Source organism: Engystomops pustulosus, chromosome 4, assembly GCF_040894005.1.
Source record: "Engystomops pustulosus chromosome 4, aEngPut4.maternal, whole genome shotgun sequence".
In the NCBI taxonomy this organism is placed as follows: Eukaryota; Metazoa; Chordata; class Amphibia; order Anura; family Leptodactylidae; genus Engystomops; species Engystomops pustulosus.
The window spans coordinates 216,348,746-216,365,442 of record NC_092414.1 but is presented as its reverse complement, the minus strand read 5'-3'; the positions used below and the strand labels follow the sequence as shown (position 1 = coordinate 216,365,442).

At 48.5% G+C, this 16,697-nt stretch overlaps 1 protein-coding gene across 1 annotated transcript in view; it reads left to right on the top strand.

Moving 5' to 3' along the window:
* Positions 1–16,089, top strand: part of DNAH2 (dynein axonemal heavy chain 2) — a 103,492-nt gene extending 87,403 nt beyond the window's left edge. Inside the window, exons 79-88 of the mRNA XM_072149933.1 lie at positions 81–271; positions 348–539; positions 747–931; positions 1,005–1,233; positions 1,307–1,458; positions 1,549–1,663; positions 10,180–10,356; positions 10,438–10,512; positions 10,585–10,735; positions 15,833–16,089. Coding sequence (XP_072006034.1) covers positions 81–271; positions 348–539; positions 747–931; positions 1,005–1,233; positions 1,307–1,458; positions 1,549–1,663; positions 10,180–10,356; positions 10,438–10,512; positions 10,585–10,735; positions 15,833–15,987 — 1,622 coding nt within the window. The 3' untranslated portion in view covers positions 15,988–16,089. The remainder of the gene's footprint in view (positions 1–80; positions 272–347; positions 540–746; positions 932–1,004; positions 1,234–1,306; positions 1,459–1,548; positions 1,664–10,179; positions 10,357–10,437; positions 10,513–10,584; positions 10,736–15,832) is intronic.
* Positions 16,090–16,697: the final 608 nt, after the last annotated feature.

The window sequence follows — 16,697 nt, the reverse complement described above, 5'->3', positions numbered from 1 at the left end:
TAAAGGCCTTACATAGAGTTGACTACATTGAGAATGTCACCCTCTTGGATGGGTCTGACTTCCCCGCTGTTACCTTCCAGGGCATTGGGTCTTCTTAGCCAATTGTCACCTGTCTCTCTCATGGATGCCCCAGCTGGATAAGCTGGTGGAGCAGCTGCAGGTGGAGGACCCACACCCCGACTTCAGGCTCTGGCTGAGTTCAAGCCCCCATCCGGACTTCCCAATCTCGATCCTGCAGGCCAGCATTAAGATGACCACTGAGCCCCCCAAGGTACGTTGTGACAGGGGGAATGTGATGAACCTACTGGATGGTGGCGTCTTGTATAACATCTGATTTCCATCCTCAGGGGTTGCGGGCTAACATGAAGCGCCTGTACCAGCTGATCACCGAGCCGCAGTTCTCCCGCTGCAGCAAGACGTCCGGCTACCGCCGCCTGCTCTTCTCCCTCTGCTTCTTCCACAGCATCCTCCTGGAGCGCAGGAAATTCCTCCAACTTGGCTGGAACATCGTCTACGGCTTTAACGACTCCGACTTTGAGGTAAGAAGATCACGTGGAATATTCAGGTCTGAGGACAAGGTAAAAGGTTGAAAGCTGAAAACTCATTTACAGAAAGTTACCCAGGATGCCCCGGCCAAGACATTTTAGGGTCTAGCAGAAGGTGCATGTTCATGAAGTGCTTGCAGTGTCTCGTAAGGTGAGATATAGGTGCAGCATGGATACAGATGGACCTCCTCTCTACCACAGGTATCAGAGAACCTCCTCAGTTTATATCTGGATGAGTATGAAGAGACGCCATGGGAGGCCTTAAAGTACCTGATCGCCGGCGTAAATTATGGAGGTCACGTGACTGATGATTGGGACCGGCGACTACTAGGAACCTACATCAATGATTACTTCTGTGAATCCGCTTTGAGCGCTTCATTCTACAGGTAATTGAGGCCCCGGGCCCCAGCCTTGTGCTCTGTGTATGTGCCGGTTTATACCTCTGCTATGTATTGTTAGACTCTCCATATTGGACACTTATTACATCCCTCGAGATGGGCCCCTGGCCTCCTACAAGGAGTTCATTGCCTTGCTCCCCGCCATGGATCATCCCGAGGCTTTCGGTCAGCATCCCAATGCCGATATCGCCAGTCAGATCACAGAGGCGCGGACGCTGTTTGACACATTACTATCACTGCAACCCCAAGTCACCCAAAGCGTGGCCGGAGGACCAACCCGGGAGGAGAAGGTATTGTACTGCCTGGAACCCTGTTATTAACCTTTTGTGTACATTGGTCTGAACCTCGTCCCTGTCCACTCAGGTCATGGAGTTGTTGAATGATGTCCGGCAGAAGATCCCTCAAGAAATAGATTACGAAGGAACAAGGAAAATGCTGAGTGATGACCCCAACCCGCTCAACGTGGTCTTGTTACAAGAGATTCAGAGATACAACGCTCTGCTCAGCACAATCCGGTCAGAATGAACACCTAGAAGATCTCTATAGATCCGGCCAACCACGCTGCAAATTCCTGTACATTCAGCAAATTGTCTCTTTTTCTTTAGATCTTCCCTGTTGGACCTGGAGAAAGGTATTCAAGGTTTGGTGGTCATGTCCACAGAGCTGGAGGAGGTTTTCACCTGCATTTATGACGCCCGTGTTCCCCCACTATGGGAGAAGGTAGGGTGATAAAAACAGACCATGTGAGGGCAAGAAGGGAGATGATGGTGTGAGGATGAGCAGATGATGATGATGATGATGTGAGGATGAGCAGATGATGATGATGATGATGTGAGGATGAGGAGATGATGATGATGATGATGTGAGGATGAGCAGATGATGATGTGAAGATGAGCAGATGATGATGTGAGGATGAGCAGATGATGATGATGATGCGAGGATGAGCAGATGATGATGATGATGTGAGGATGAGGAGATGATGATGATGATGGTGTGAGGATGAGGAGATGATGATGATGTGAGGATGAGCAGATGATGATGATGTGAGGATGAGGAGATGATGATGATGATGTGAGGATGAGCAGATGATGATGATGTGAGGATGAGGAGATGATGATGATGATGATGATGTGAGGATGAGGAGATGATGATGATGATGTGAGGATGAGGAGATGATGATGATGATGATGTGAGGATGAGGAGATGATGATGATGATGTGAGGATGAGGAGATGATGATGATGATGATGATGTGAGGATGAGCAGATGATGATGATGTGAGGATGAGCAGATGATGATGTGAAGATGAGGAGATGATGATGTGAAGATGAGGAGATGATGATGATGTGAGGATGAGGAGATGATGATGATGATGTGAAGATGAGGAGATGATGATGATGATGTGAGGATGAGGAGATGATGATGATGATGTGAGGATGAGGAGATGATGATGATGATGTGAGGATGAGGAGATGATGATGATGATGTGAGGATGAGGAGATGATGATGATGATGTGAGGATGAGGAGATGATGATGATGTGAGGATGAGGAGATGATGATGTGAGGATGAGCAGATGATGATGTGAAGATGAGGAGATGATGATGTGAGGATGAGGAGATGATGATGATGTGAGGATGAGGAGATGATGATGATGTGAGGATGAGGAGATGATGATGATGTGAGGATGAGGAGATGATGATGATGATGATGTGAGGATGAGGAGATGATGATGATGTGAGGATGAGGAGATGATGATGATGTGAGGATGAGGAGATGATGATGTGAGGATGAGGAGGTGATGATGATGATGTGAGGATGAGGAGGTGATGATGATGATGTGAGGATGAGCAGATGATGATGATGTGAGGATGAGGAGATGATGATGATGTGAGGATGAGGAGATGATGATGATGATGATGATGATGTGAGGATGAGGAGATGATGATGATGATGATGATGATGTGAGGATGAGGAGATGATGATGATGATGATGATGTGAGGATGAGGAGATGATGATGATGATGATGATGATGTGAGGATGAGGAGATGATGATGTGAGGATGAGCAGATGATGATGATGTGAGGATGAGGAGATGATGATGATGATGTGAAGATGAGGAGATGATGATGATGATGTGAGGATGAGGAGATGATGATGATGATGTGAGGATGAGGAGAGATGATGATGATGTGAGGATGAGGAGATGATGATGATGATGTGAAGATGAGGAGATGATGATGATGTGAGGATGAGGAGATGATGATGATGTGAGGATGAGGAGATGATGATGATGATGATGTGAGGATGAGGAGATGATGATGATGTGAGGATGAGGAGATGATGATGATGTGAGGATGAGGAGATGATGATGTGAGAATGAGGAGGTGATGATGATGATGTGAGGATGAGGAGGTGATGATGATGATGTGAGGATGAGGAGATGATGATGATGATGTGAGGATGAGGAGATGATGATGATGTGAGGATGAGGAGATGATGATGATGATGTGAGGATGAGGAGATGATGATGATGATGTGAGGATGAGGAGATGATGATGATGATGTGAGGATGAGGAGATAGATGATGAGGATGAGGAGATGATGATGATGATGTGAGGATGAGGAGATGATGATGATGATGTGAGGATGAGAAGATGATGATGATGATGTGAGGATGAGGAGATGATGATGATGATGTGAGGATGAGGAGATGATGATGATGATGTGAGGATGAGGAGATGATGATGATGTGAGGATGAGAGATGATGATGATGAGATGTGAGGATGAGGAGATGATGATGATGTGAGGATGAGAAGATGATGATGATGATGTGAGGATGAGGAGATGATGATGATGATGTGAGGATGAGCAGATGATGATGATGTGAGGATGAGGAGATGATGATGATGTGAGGATGAGGAGGTGATGATGATGATGTGAGGATGAGGAGATGATGATGATGTGAGGATGAGGAGATGATGATGATGATGTGAGGATGAGGAGATGATGATGATGATGTGAGGATGAGGAGATGATGATGATGTGAGGATGAGCAGATGATGATGATGTGAGGATGAGGAGATGATGATGATGTGAGGATGAGGAGGTGGTGATGATGATGATGTGAGGATGAGGAGGTGATGATGATGATGTGAGGATGAGGAGGTGATGATGATGATGTGAGGATGAGGAGGTGATGATGATGATGTGAGGATGAGGAGATGATGATGATGATGTGAGGATGAGGAGGTGATGATGATGATGTGAGGATGAGGAGGTGATGATGATGATGTGAGGATGAGGAGATGATGATGATGATGTGAGGATGAGGAGGTGATGATGATGATGTGAGGATGAGGAGATGATGATGATGATGATGTGAGGATGAGGAGGTGATGATGATGATGTGAGGATGAGGAGATGATGATGATGATGTGAGGATGAGGAGGTGATGATGAAGATGTGAGGATGAGGAGGTGATGATGATGTGAGGATGAGGAGATGATGATGATGATGTGAGGATGAGAAGATGATGATGATGATGTGAGGATGAGGAGATGATGATGATGTGAGGATGAGGAGATGATGATGATGATGTGAGGATGAGAAGATGATGATGATGATGTGAGGATGAGGAGATGATGATGATGTGAGGATGAGGAGATGATGATGATGATGTGAGGATGAGGAGATGATGATGATGATGTGAGGATGAGAAGATGATGATGATGATGTGAGGATGAGGAGATGATGATGATGTGAGGATGAGGAGATGATGATGATGTGAGGATGAGGGAGATGATGATGATGATGTGAGGATGAGGAGATGATGATGATAATGATGTGAGGATGAGGAGATGATGATGATGTGAGGATGAGGAGATGATGATGATGATGTGAGGATGAGGAGGTGATGATGATGATGTGAGGATGAGGAGGTGATGATGATGATGTGAGGATGAGGAGAGATGATGATGATGATGTGAGGATGAGGAGGTGATGATGATGATGTGAGGATGGAGGTGATGATGATGATGTGAGGATGAGGAGATGATGATGATGATGATGTGAGGATGAGGAGGTGATGATGATGTGAGGATGAGGAGATGATGATGATGTGAGGATGAGGAGATGATGATGATGATGATGTGAGGATGAGGAGATGATGATGATAATGATGTGAGGATGAGGAGATGATGATGATGTGAGGATGAGAAGATGATGATGATGATGTGAGGATGAGGAGATGATGATGATGTGAGGATGAGGAGATGATGATGATGTGAGGATGAGGAGATGATGATGATGATGATGTGAGGATGAGAAGATGATGATGATGATGTGAGGATGAGGAGATGATGATGATGTGAGGATGAGGAGATGATGATGATGTGAGGATGAGGAGATGATGATGATGATGTGAGGATGAGGAGATGATGATGATAATGATGTGAGGATGAGGAGATGATGATGATGTGAGGATGAGGAGATGATGATGATGATGTGAGGATGAGGAGGTGATGATGATGTGAGGATGAGGAGATGATGATGATGTGAGGATGAGGAGATGATGATGATGTGAGGATGAGGAGATGATGATGATAATGATGTGAGGATGAGGAGATGATGATGATGTGAGGATGAGAAGATGATGATGATGATGTGAGGATGAGGAGATGATGATGATGTGAGGATGAGGAGATGATGATGATGTGAGGATGAGGAGATGATGATGATGATGATGTGAGGATGAGGAGATGATGATGATAATGATGTGAGGATGAGGAGATGATGATGATGATGTGAGGATGAGGAGATGATGATGATGATGATGTGAGGATGAGCAGATGATGATGATGATGATGTGAGGATGAGCAGATGATGATGATGATGATGTGAGGATGAGAATATGATGATGATGATGATGTGAGGATGAGGAGATGATGATGATGTGAGGATGAGGAGATGATGATGATGTGAGGATGAGGAGATGATGATGATGATGTGAGGATGAGCAGATGATGATGATGTGAGGATGAGGAGGTGATGATGATGATGTGAGGATGAGGAGATGATGATGATGATGTGAGGAGGAGATGATGATGATGATGTGAGGATGAGGAGATGATGATGTGAGGATGAGGAGGTGATGATGATGATGTGAGGATGAGGAGATGATGATGATGATGATGTGAGGATGAGCAGATGATGATGATGTGAGGATGAGAAGATGATGATGATGATGATGTGAGGATGAGCAGATGATGATGATGATGATGTGAGGATGAGGAGATGATGATGATGATGTGAGGATGAGGAGATGATGATGATGATGATGTGAGGATGAGCAGATGATGATGATGTGAGGATGAGAAGATGATGATGATGATGATGTGAGGATGAGCAGATGATGATGATGATGATGTGAGGATGAGCAGATGATGATGATGATGATGTGAGGATGAGAATATGATGATGATGATGATGTGAGGATGAGGAGATGATGATGATGTGAGGATGAGGAGATGATGATGATGTGAGGATGAGGAGATGATGATGATGATGTGAGGATGAGCAGATGATGATGATGTGAGGATGAGGAGGTGATGATGATGATGTGAGGATGAGGAGATGATGATGATGATGTGAGGAGGAGATGATGATGATGATGTGAGGATGAGGAGATGATGATGTGAGGATGAGGAGGTGATGATGATGATGTGAGGATGAGGAGATGATGATGATGATGTGAGGATGAGGAGGTGATGATGATGATGTGAGGATGAGGAGATGATGATGATGATGATGTGAGGATGAGGAGGTGATGATGATGATGTGAGGATGAGGAGGTGATGATGATGATGTGAGGATGAGGAGATGATGATGATGATGATGTGAGGATGAGGAGGTGATGATGATGTGAGGATGAGGAGATGATGATGATGTGAGGATGAGAAGATGATGATGATGATGTGAGGATGAGGAGATGATGATGATGTGAGGATGAGGAGATGATGATGATGTGAGGATGAGGAGATGATGATGATGTGAGGATGAGGAGATGATGATGATAATGATGTGAGGATGAGGAGATGATGATGATGTGAGGATGAGAAGATGATGATGATGATGTGAGGATGAGGAGATGATGATGATGTGAGGATGAGGAGATGATGATGATGTGAGGATGAGGAGATGATGATGATGATGATGTGAGGATGAGGAGATGATGATGATAATGATGTGAGGATGAGGAGATGATGATGATGTGAGGATGAGGAGATGATGATGATGATGTGAGGATGAGGAGATGATGATGATGATGATGTGAGGATGAGCAGATGATGATGATGTGAGGATGAGAAGATGATGATGATGATGATGTGAGGATGAGCAGATGATGATGATGATGATGTGAGGATGAGCAGATGATGATGATGATGATGTGAGGATGAGAATATGATGATGATGATGATGTGAGGATGAGGAGATGATGATGATGTGAGGATGAGGAGATGATGATGATGTGAGGATGAGGAGATGATGATGATGATGTGAGGATGAGCAGATGATGATGATGTGAGGATGAGGAGGTGATGATGATGATGTGAGGATGAGGAGATGATGATGATGATGTGAGGAGGAGATGATGATGATGATGTGAGGAGATGATGATGATGATGATGATGTGAGGATGAGGAGATGATGATGATGATGTGAGGATGAGCAGATGATGATGATGATGTGAGGATGAGGAGATGATGATGTGAGGATGAGAAGATGATGATGATGATGATGTGAGGATGAGGAGATGATGATGATGATGTGAGGATGAGCAGATGATGATGATGATGTGAGGATGAGGAGATGATGATGTGAGGATGAGAAGATGATGATGATGATGATGTGAGGATGAGGAGATGATGATGATGTGAGGATGAGGAGATGATGATGATGATGTGAGGATGAGCAGATGATGATGATGTGAGGATGAGGAGGTGATGATGATGATGTGAGGATGAGGAGATGATGATGATGATGTGAGGAGATGATGATGATGATGTGAGGATGAGGAGATGATCATGATGATGTGAGGATGAGGAGATGATGATGATGATGTGAGGATGAGAAGATGATGATGATGATGTGAGGATGAGGAGATGATGATGATGATGTGAGGATGAGGAGGTGATGATGATGATGTGAGGATGAGAAGATGATGATGATGATGTGAGGATGAGGAGATGATGATGATGATGTGAGGATGAGGAGATGATGATGTGAGGATGAGCAGATGATGATGACAATGTGAGGATGAGGAGATGATGATGATGATGTGAGGAGATGATGATGATGATGTGAGGATGAGCAGATGATGATGATGATGTGAGGATGAGGAGGTGATGATGTGAGGATGAGGAGGTGATGATGATGATGTGAGGATGAGCAGATGATGATGATGTGAGGATGAGGAGGTGATGATGATGATGTGAGGATGAGGAGATGATGATGATGTGAGGATGAGAAGATGATGATGATGATGTGAGGATGAGGAGATGATGATGATGTGAGGATGAGGAGATGATGATGATGATGATGTGAGGAGATGATGATGATGATGTGAGGATGAGCAGATGATGATGATGATGTGAGGATGAGGAGGTGATGATGATGATGTGAGGATGAGGAGGTGATGATGATGATGTGAGGATGAGCAGATGATGATGATGTGAGGATGAGGAGGTGATGATGATGATGTGAGGATGAGGAGATGATGATGATGTGAGGATGAGCAGATGATGATGATGATGTGAGGATGAGGAGATGATGATGATGATGATGTGAGGATGAGGAGATGATGATGATGATGTGAGGATGAGGAGATGATGATGATGATGTGAGGATGAGGAGATGATGATGATGATGATGTGAGGATGAGGAGATGATGATGATGATGATGTGAGGATGAGCAGATGATGATGATGATGATGTGAGGATGAGCAGATGATGATGATGTGAGGATGAGGAGGTGATGATGATGATGTGAGGATGAGGAGGTGATGATGATGATGTGAGGATGAGGAGGTGATGATGATGATGTGAGGATGAGGAGATGATGATGATGTGAGGATGAGAAGATGATGATGATGATGTGAGGATGAGGAGATGATGATGATGATGTGAGGATGAGCAGATGATGATGATGATGTGAGGATGAGCAGATGATGATGATGATGTGAGGATGAGCAGATGATGATGATGATGTGAGGATGAGGAGGTGATGATGATGATGTGAGGATGAGGAGATGATGATGATGTGAGGATGAGGAGATGATGATGATGTGAGGATGAGGAGATGATGATGTGAGGATGAGGAGATGATGATGATGTGAGGATGAGGAGATGATGATGATGATGATGTGAGGATGAGGAGATGATGATGATGATGATGTGAGGATGAGGAGATGATGATGATGTGAGGATGAGGAGATGATGATGATGATGATGTGAGGATGAGCAGATGATGATGATGATGTGAGGATGAGAAGATGATGATGATGTGAGGATGAGGAGATGATGATGATGATGATGTGAGGATGAGGAGATGATGATGATGTGAGGATGAGCAGATGATGATGATGATGTGAGGATGAGGAGGAGATGATGATGATGATGTGAGGATGAGGAGATGATGATGATGATGTGAGGATGAGGAGATGATGATGTGAGGATGAGCAGATGATGATGATGAGGTGAGGAGGAGATGAGGGCAGGACGCGGAGGAGAGGAGGTCAGGATGAGGAGAAGCAGGTAGGATGGGAAGATGATGTGAGAAAATGCTGAGGAGATAAAGATGTGAGGATGGATGTATTAGGGCAGGATGAGGAGATGATGATGATGATATTGCAATATGAGGAAAGGCTGAGGAGATGAAGATGTGAGGATGGATGGTATGAAGGTAGGATGAGGAGATGAGGGCAGGATGAGGAGATGATGTGAGGAGGGACGGTATATATATATATACATAAGACAGACTGTATGAGGGCAGGATGGGGATAGAATGAGATTATTTGATGCGAGGAGATAATTTGATGATGATAAGTTCATCGGTGGGAGGAGCGGATGAGATGTCACAATGTTGTAAGGGTGATAAGACAATGATGATGAGAAGATGATGTGGGAGCAGGAGATGATGATGAGAAGGTGACGTACATTTTGGTTTCTGGTTTTAGGCTTACCCTTCTCTGAAGCCTCTGGCGTCCTGGACGCGGGATCTGGCGTTCCGTGTGGAGATGTTTTCCCGCTGGGCAGAGACGGCCCATCCTCCGGTCCTGTACTGGTTGTCAGCGTTCACATTCCCCACGGGGTTCCTGACCGCCGTCCTCCAGAGCGCAGCCCGACAGAACAATGTAAGACCGTGACCTGACCGGGAGCTGCAGGACCTCCATACTGTATGTAGACCATGTAACACTCCATGTGGTCTCCTCTAGGTCTCCGTGGATTCTCTGTCCTGGGAATTTATCGTATCCACAGTAGATGATAATAACCTGGTGTATCCCCCAAAGGTAAGTAGTCAGACGTCTGAGACACATGAGTCCACACGTGATATGTGACGCTGCTGATACTTGGTTCTCCAGGATGGCGTATGGATCCGCGGCTTGTACCTGGAGGGCGCCGGCTGGGATAAGAAGAACTCCTGTCTAATGGAAGCAGAACCCATGCAGCTGGTGTGTCCTCTGCCCACCGTGCACTTCAGACCCACCGAGAGCAAGAAGAAGAGCAGCAAAGGTACCTGAGGGCCCAGGAGTGGGCATAGCACCCATGTGCTGATCTCATATATCCATAATAATCATCACACCAGCAGGGGGCAGTGTGTCCTCATATCACTACTAGGGGTGACTGCCCTATACCATGGCAGCACATCATCACACCAGCAGGGGGCAGTGTGTCCTCCTATCACTACTAGGGGTGACTGCCCTATACCATGGCCCCCACATCATCACTCCAGCAGGCGGCAGTGAGTCCTCCTATCACTGCTAGGGGTGACTGTCCTATACCATGGCCCCCACATCATCACACCAGCAGGGGGCAGTGTGTCCTCCTATCACTGCTAGGGGTGACTGTCCTATACCATGGCCCCCACATCATCACACCAGCAGGGGGCAGTGTGTCCTCCTATCACTGCTAGGAGTGACTGTCCTATACCATGGCAGCACATCATCACACCAGCAGGGGGCAGTGTGTCCTCCTATCACTACTAGGGGTGAATGTCATATACCATGGCCCCCACATCATCACACCAGCAGGGGGCAGTGTGTCCTCCTATCACTTCTAGGAGTGACTGTTCTATACCATGGCCCCCACATCATAACACCAGCAGGGGGCAGTGTGTCCTCCTATCACTACTAGGGGTGAATGTCATATACCATGGCCCCCACATCATCACACCAGCAGGGGGCAGTGTGTCCTCCTATCACTTCTAGGAGTGACTGTCCTATACCATGGCAGCACATCATCACACCAGCAGGGGGCAGTGTGTCCTCCTATCACTACTAGGGGTGACTGTCCAATACCATGGCCCCCACATCATCACCCCAGCAGGGGGCAGTGTGTCCTAGCACTACTAGGAGTGACTCTCCTATACCATGGCACCATATCATCACCCCAGCAGGGGGCAGTGTCCTCCTATCACTGCTAGGGGTGACTGTCCTATACCATGGCTCCCCACATCATCACACCAGCAGGGGGCAGTGTATCCTCCTATCACTACTAGGGGTGACTGTCCTATACCATGGCCCCCACATCATCACCCCAGCAGGGGGCAGTGTGTCCTCCTATCACTGCTAGGGGTGACTGTCCTATACCATGCCCTCACATCATCACACCAGCAGGGGGCAGTGTGTCCTCCTATCACTACTAGGGGTGACTGTCCTAGGTCATGGCCCCCACATCATCACACCAGCAGGGGGCAGTGTGTCCTCCCATCACTACTAGGGGTGACTGTCCTATACCATGGCCCCCACATCATCACACCAGCAGGGGGCAGTGTCCTCCTATCACTACTAGGGGTAACTGTCCTATACCATGGCCTCCACATCATCACACCAGCAGGGGGCAGTGTCCTCCTATCACTACTAGGGGTAACTGTCCTATACCATGGCCTCCACATCATCACACCAGCAGGGGGCAGTGTCCTCCTATCACTTCTAGGGGTGACTGTCCTATACCATGGCCCCACATCATCACACCAGCAGGGGGCAGTGTATCCTCCTATCACTACTAGGGGTGACTGTCCTATACCATGGCCCCCACATCATCACACCAGCAGGGGGCAGTGTCCTCCTATCACTACTAGGGGTAACTGTCCTATAACATGGCCTCCACATCATCACACCAGCAGGGGGCAGTGTCCTCCTATCACTTCTAGGGGTGACTGTCCTATACCATGGCCCCACATCATCACACCAGCAGGGGGCAGTGTATCCTCCTATCACTACTAGGGGTGACTGTCCTATACCATGGCCCCCACATCATCACCCCAGCAGGGGGCAGTGTGTCCTCCTATCACTGCTAGGGGTGACTGTCCTATACCATGACCCCCACATCATCACACCAGCAGGGGGCAGTGTGTGCCCCTATCACTACTAGGGGTGACTGTCCTAGGTCATGGCCCCCACATCATCACACCAGCAGGGGGCAGTGTGTCCTCCCATCACTACTAGGGGTGACTGTCCTATACCATGCCCTCACATCATCACACCAGCAGGGGGCAGTGTATCCTATCACTACTAGGGGTGACTGTCATATACCATGGCCCCCACATCATCACACCAGCAGGGGGTGGTGTGTCCTCCTATCACTACTAGGGGTGACTGTCCTATACCATGGCCCCCACATCATCACACCAGCAGGGGGTGGTGTGTCCTCCTATCACTCCTAGGGGTGACTGTCCTATACCATGGCCCCCACATCATCACACCAGCAGGGGGCAGTGTGTCCTCCTATCACTATTAGGGGTGACTGACTGTTCTATACCATGACCACCCACATCATCACACCAGCAGGGGGCAGTGTGTCCTCCTATCACTGCTAGGAGTGACTGTCCTATACCATGGCACCACATTATCACCCCAGCAGGGGGCAGTGTGTCCTCCTATCACTACTAGGGGTGACTGTCCAATACCATGGCCCCCACATCATCACCCCAGCAGGGGGCAGTGTGTCCTCCTATCACTGCTAGGGGTGAGTGTCCAATACCATGGTCCCCCACATCATCACACCAGCAGGGGGCAGTGTGTCCTCCTATCACTTCTTGGGGGGACTGTCCTAGGCCATGGCCCCCACATCATCACACCAGCAGGGGGCAGTGTGTCCTCCTATCACTTCTAGGGGTGACTGTCCTATTCCATGGCCCCCACATCATCACCCCAGCAGGGGGCAGTGTCCTCCTATCACTGCTAGGTCTGTCTCACACCAGCAGGGGGAAGTGTCCTCCTATCACTACTAGGGGTGATTGTCCTATACCAGTGATGGCAAACCTTTTAGAGGCCGAGTGCCCAAACTACAACAAAGACCCGCTTCTTTATCGCAAAGTGCCGACACAGAAATTTAATTTGTGATTTATACTCCCTGCTCTGTCACAGCTTTCATTGATACCAGCACCTGAGGACACCAATAAAGCAGAAAATAGTCCCAGTTAGTCCTGTCACTTTAAAATAGCTCTGTGCACAACAAGTCCTGGGCTGTCTGGCACTGCAGGAATATACCTGGAGTCATGTCTGGTGATGGTCTGGGTGCCCACAGAAATGGCTCTGAGTGCCACCTCTGGCACCAGTGCCATAGGTTAGCCATCACTGTCCTATACCATGGCCCCCACATCATCACACCAGCAGGGGGCAGTGTCCTCCTATCACTACTAGCGATGACTGTCTGTCATATACCATGACTCCCCACATCATCACACCAGCAGGGGGCAGTGTCCTCCTATCACTTCTAGGGGTGACTGTCCTATACCATGGCCCCCACATCATCACACCAGCAGGGGGCAGTGTCCTCCTATCACTGCTAGGGGTGACTGTCCTATACCATGGCCCCCACATCATCACACCAGCAGGGGGCAGTATGTCCTCCTATCACTGCTAGGGGTGACTGTCCTATACCATGGCCCCCACATCATCACACCAGCAGGGGGCAGTGTCCTCCTATCACTGCTAGGGGCGACTATCCTATGCTATAGCCCCCACATCATCACACCAGCAGGGGGCAGTGTCCTCCTATCATTGCTAGGAGTGACTGTCCTATACCATGGCCCCCACATCATCACACCAGCAGGGGGCAGTGTCCTCCTATCACTGCTAGGAGTGACTGTCCTATACCATGACCCCCACATCATCACACCAGCAGGGGGCAGTGTCCTCCTATCACTGCTAGGAGTGACTGTCCTATACCATGGCCCCCACATCATCACACCAGCAGGGGGCAGTGTCCTCCTACCACTGCTAGGGGTGACTGTCCTATACCATGGCCCCCACATCATCACACCAGCAGGGGGCAGTGTGTCCACCTATCACTACTAGGGGTGACTGTCCTATACCATGGACCCCACATCACACCAGCAGGGGGCAGTGTCCTCCTATCACTACTAGGGGTGACTGTCCTATACCATGGACCCCACATCACACCAGCAGGGGGCAGTGTGTCCTCCGATCACTACTAGGGGTGACTGTCCTATACCATGGCCCCCACATCATCACCCCAGCAGGGGGCAGTGTGTCCTCCTATCACTGCTAGGGGTGACTGTCCTATACCATGGCCCCCACATCATCACACCAGCAGGGGGCAGTGTGTCCTCCTATCACTGCTAGGGGTGACTGTCCTATACCATGGCCCCCACATCATCACACCAGCAGGGGGCAGTGTGTCCTCCTATCACTACTAGGGGTGACTGACCTATACCATGGGCCCCACATCATCACACCAGCAGGGGGCAGTGTGTCCTCCTATCACTACTAGGGGTAACTGTCCTATACCATGGCTCCCCACATCATCACACCAGCAGGGGGTGGTGTGTCCTCCTATCACTGCTAGGGGTGACTGTCCTATACCATGGACCCCACATCACACCAGCAGGGGGCAGTGTGTCCTCCTATCACTACTAGGGGGGCCTGTCCTATACCATGGACCCCACATCACACCAGCAGGGGGCAGTGTGTCCTCCTATCACTGCTAGGGGTGACTGTCCTATACCACGGCCCCACATCATCACACCAGCAGGGGGCAGTGTCCTCCTATCACTACTAGGGGTGACTGTCCTATACCATGGCCCCCACATCATCACACCAGCAGGGGGCAGTGTGTCCTCCTATCACTACTAGGGGTGACTGTCCTGTACCATGGCCCCCACATCATCACACCAGCAGGGGACAGTGTGTCCTCCTATCACTACTAGGGGTGACTGTCCTATACCATGCCCTCACATCATCACACCAGCAGGGGGCAGTGTGTCCTCCTATCACTACTAGGGGTGACTGTCCTAGGTCATGGCCCCCACATCATCACACCAGCAGGGGGCAGTGTGTCCTCCCATCACTACTAGGGGTGACTGTCCTATACCATGGCCCCCACATCATCACACCAGCAGGGGGCAGTGTGTCCTCCTATCACTACTAGGGGTGACTGTCCTATACCATGGACCCCACATCACACCAGCAGGGGGCAGTGTGTCACTCCACATTGAGTCGGGTTGAATCGGTCACCTTGAGGCCTTTGTTTTCCAGCCCGTTTCCCTAGAAGTTCCTGGACGGGTCACATGAGGATAGTCCTTGGTGTTCTTCTCCTTCGTATATTTCGGCGCTGACCTCTGTACAACCTTTCTCTCATCCTCAGGTCTGTACGCCTGCCCCTGTTACTACTACCCGGTGCGGTGTGGCTCCACCGGACGCGCCTCCTTTGTGATCGGTGTGGATCTCAAAACTGGATCATCCCCTCCAGAACACTGGATCAAGAGAGGAACCGCTTTACTCATGAGTCTGGACAGTTAGGGCAGGGGTGGGGTGGCCGTGGTCTCCTCCCGTCCTCCGCACTTGTATTTATTGCTGGAAATGGCCTTCGTGTCCCTGTAAAGTTCTTCATAACTTTTCAAAGTTCTTCATGTCATTATTTATGTAATAGAGCAAAATGATGAGAACCTTCTAGATGCCAACCCACATGTCCACTGACCACGTCCTGCCTGTATATCAGGGCTATATACCGCTGTACCCAACCCAATGGTCGCTCTATCAGTGCTGAGATAGATGCAGGTTATTCCTTCCCTGTGCCTTACTCCTCTGATTTGCACTCCTGAGCATGTACATAAAGTGCAGCACAACAGGAGAGGACCCAGGAGTGGTAAGTACTTGTCAGCTGTACTGTACTGCTCCCGGGTCCTCTCCTGCCCCTGGCACAGCTCCGATCTGGGTCCAGATGCCAGTGTATACAACCAGCACAGGACACCGAGCACTAGTCTCTAGTATTATTTCTCTACTCTGGGGTCTTTAGTATTATTTGTCTGCTCTGGGGTCTCCAGTATTATTTCTCTACTCTGGTGTCTTTAGTATTATTTGTCTGCTCTGGGGTCTTTAGTATTATTTGTCTGCTCTGGGGTCTTTAGTATTATTTGTCTGCTCTGGGGTCTCCAGTATTATTTCTCTACTCTGGGGTCTCTAGTATTATTTGTCTGCTCTGGGGTCTCTAGTATTATTTCTCTACTCTG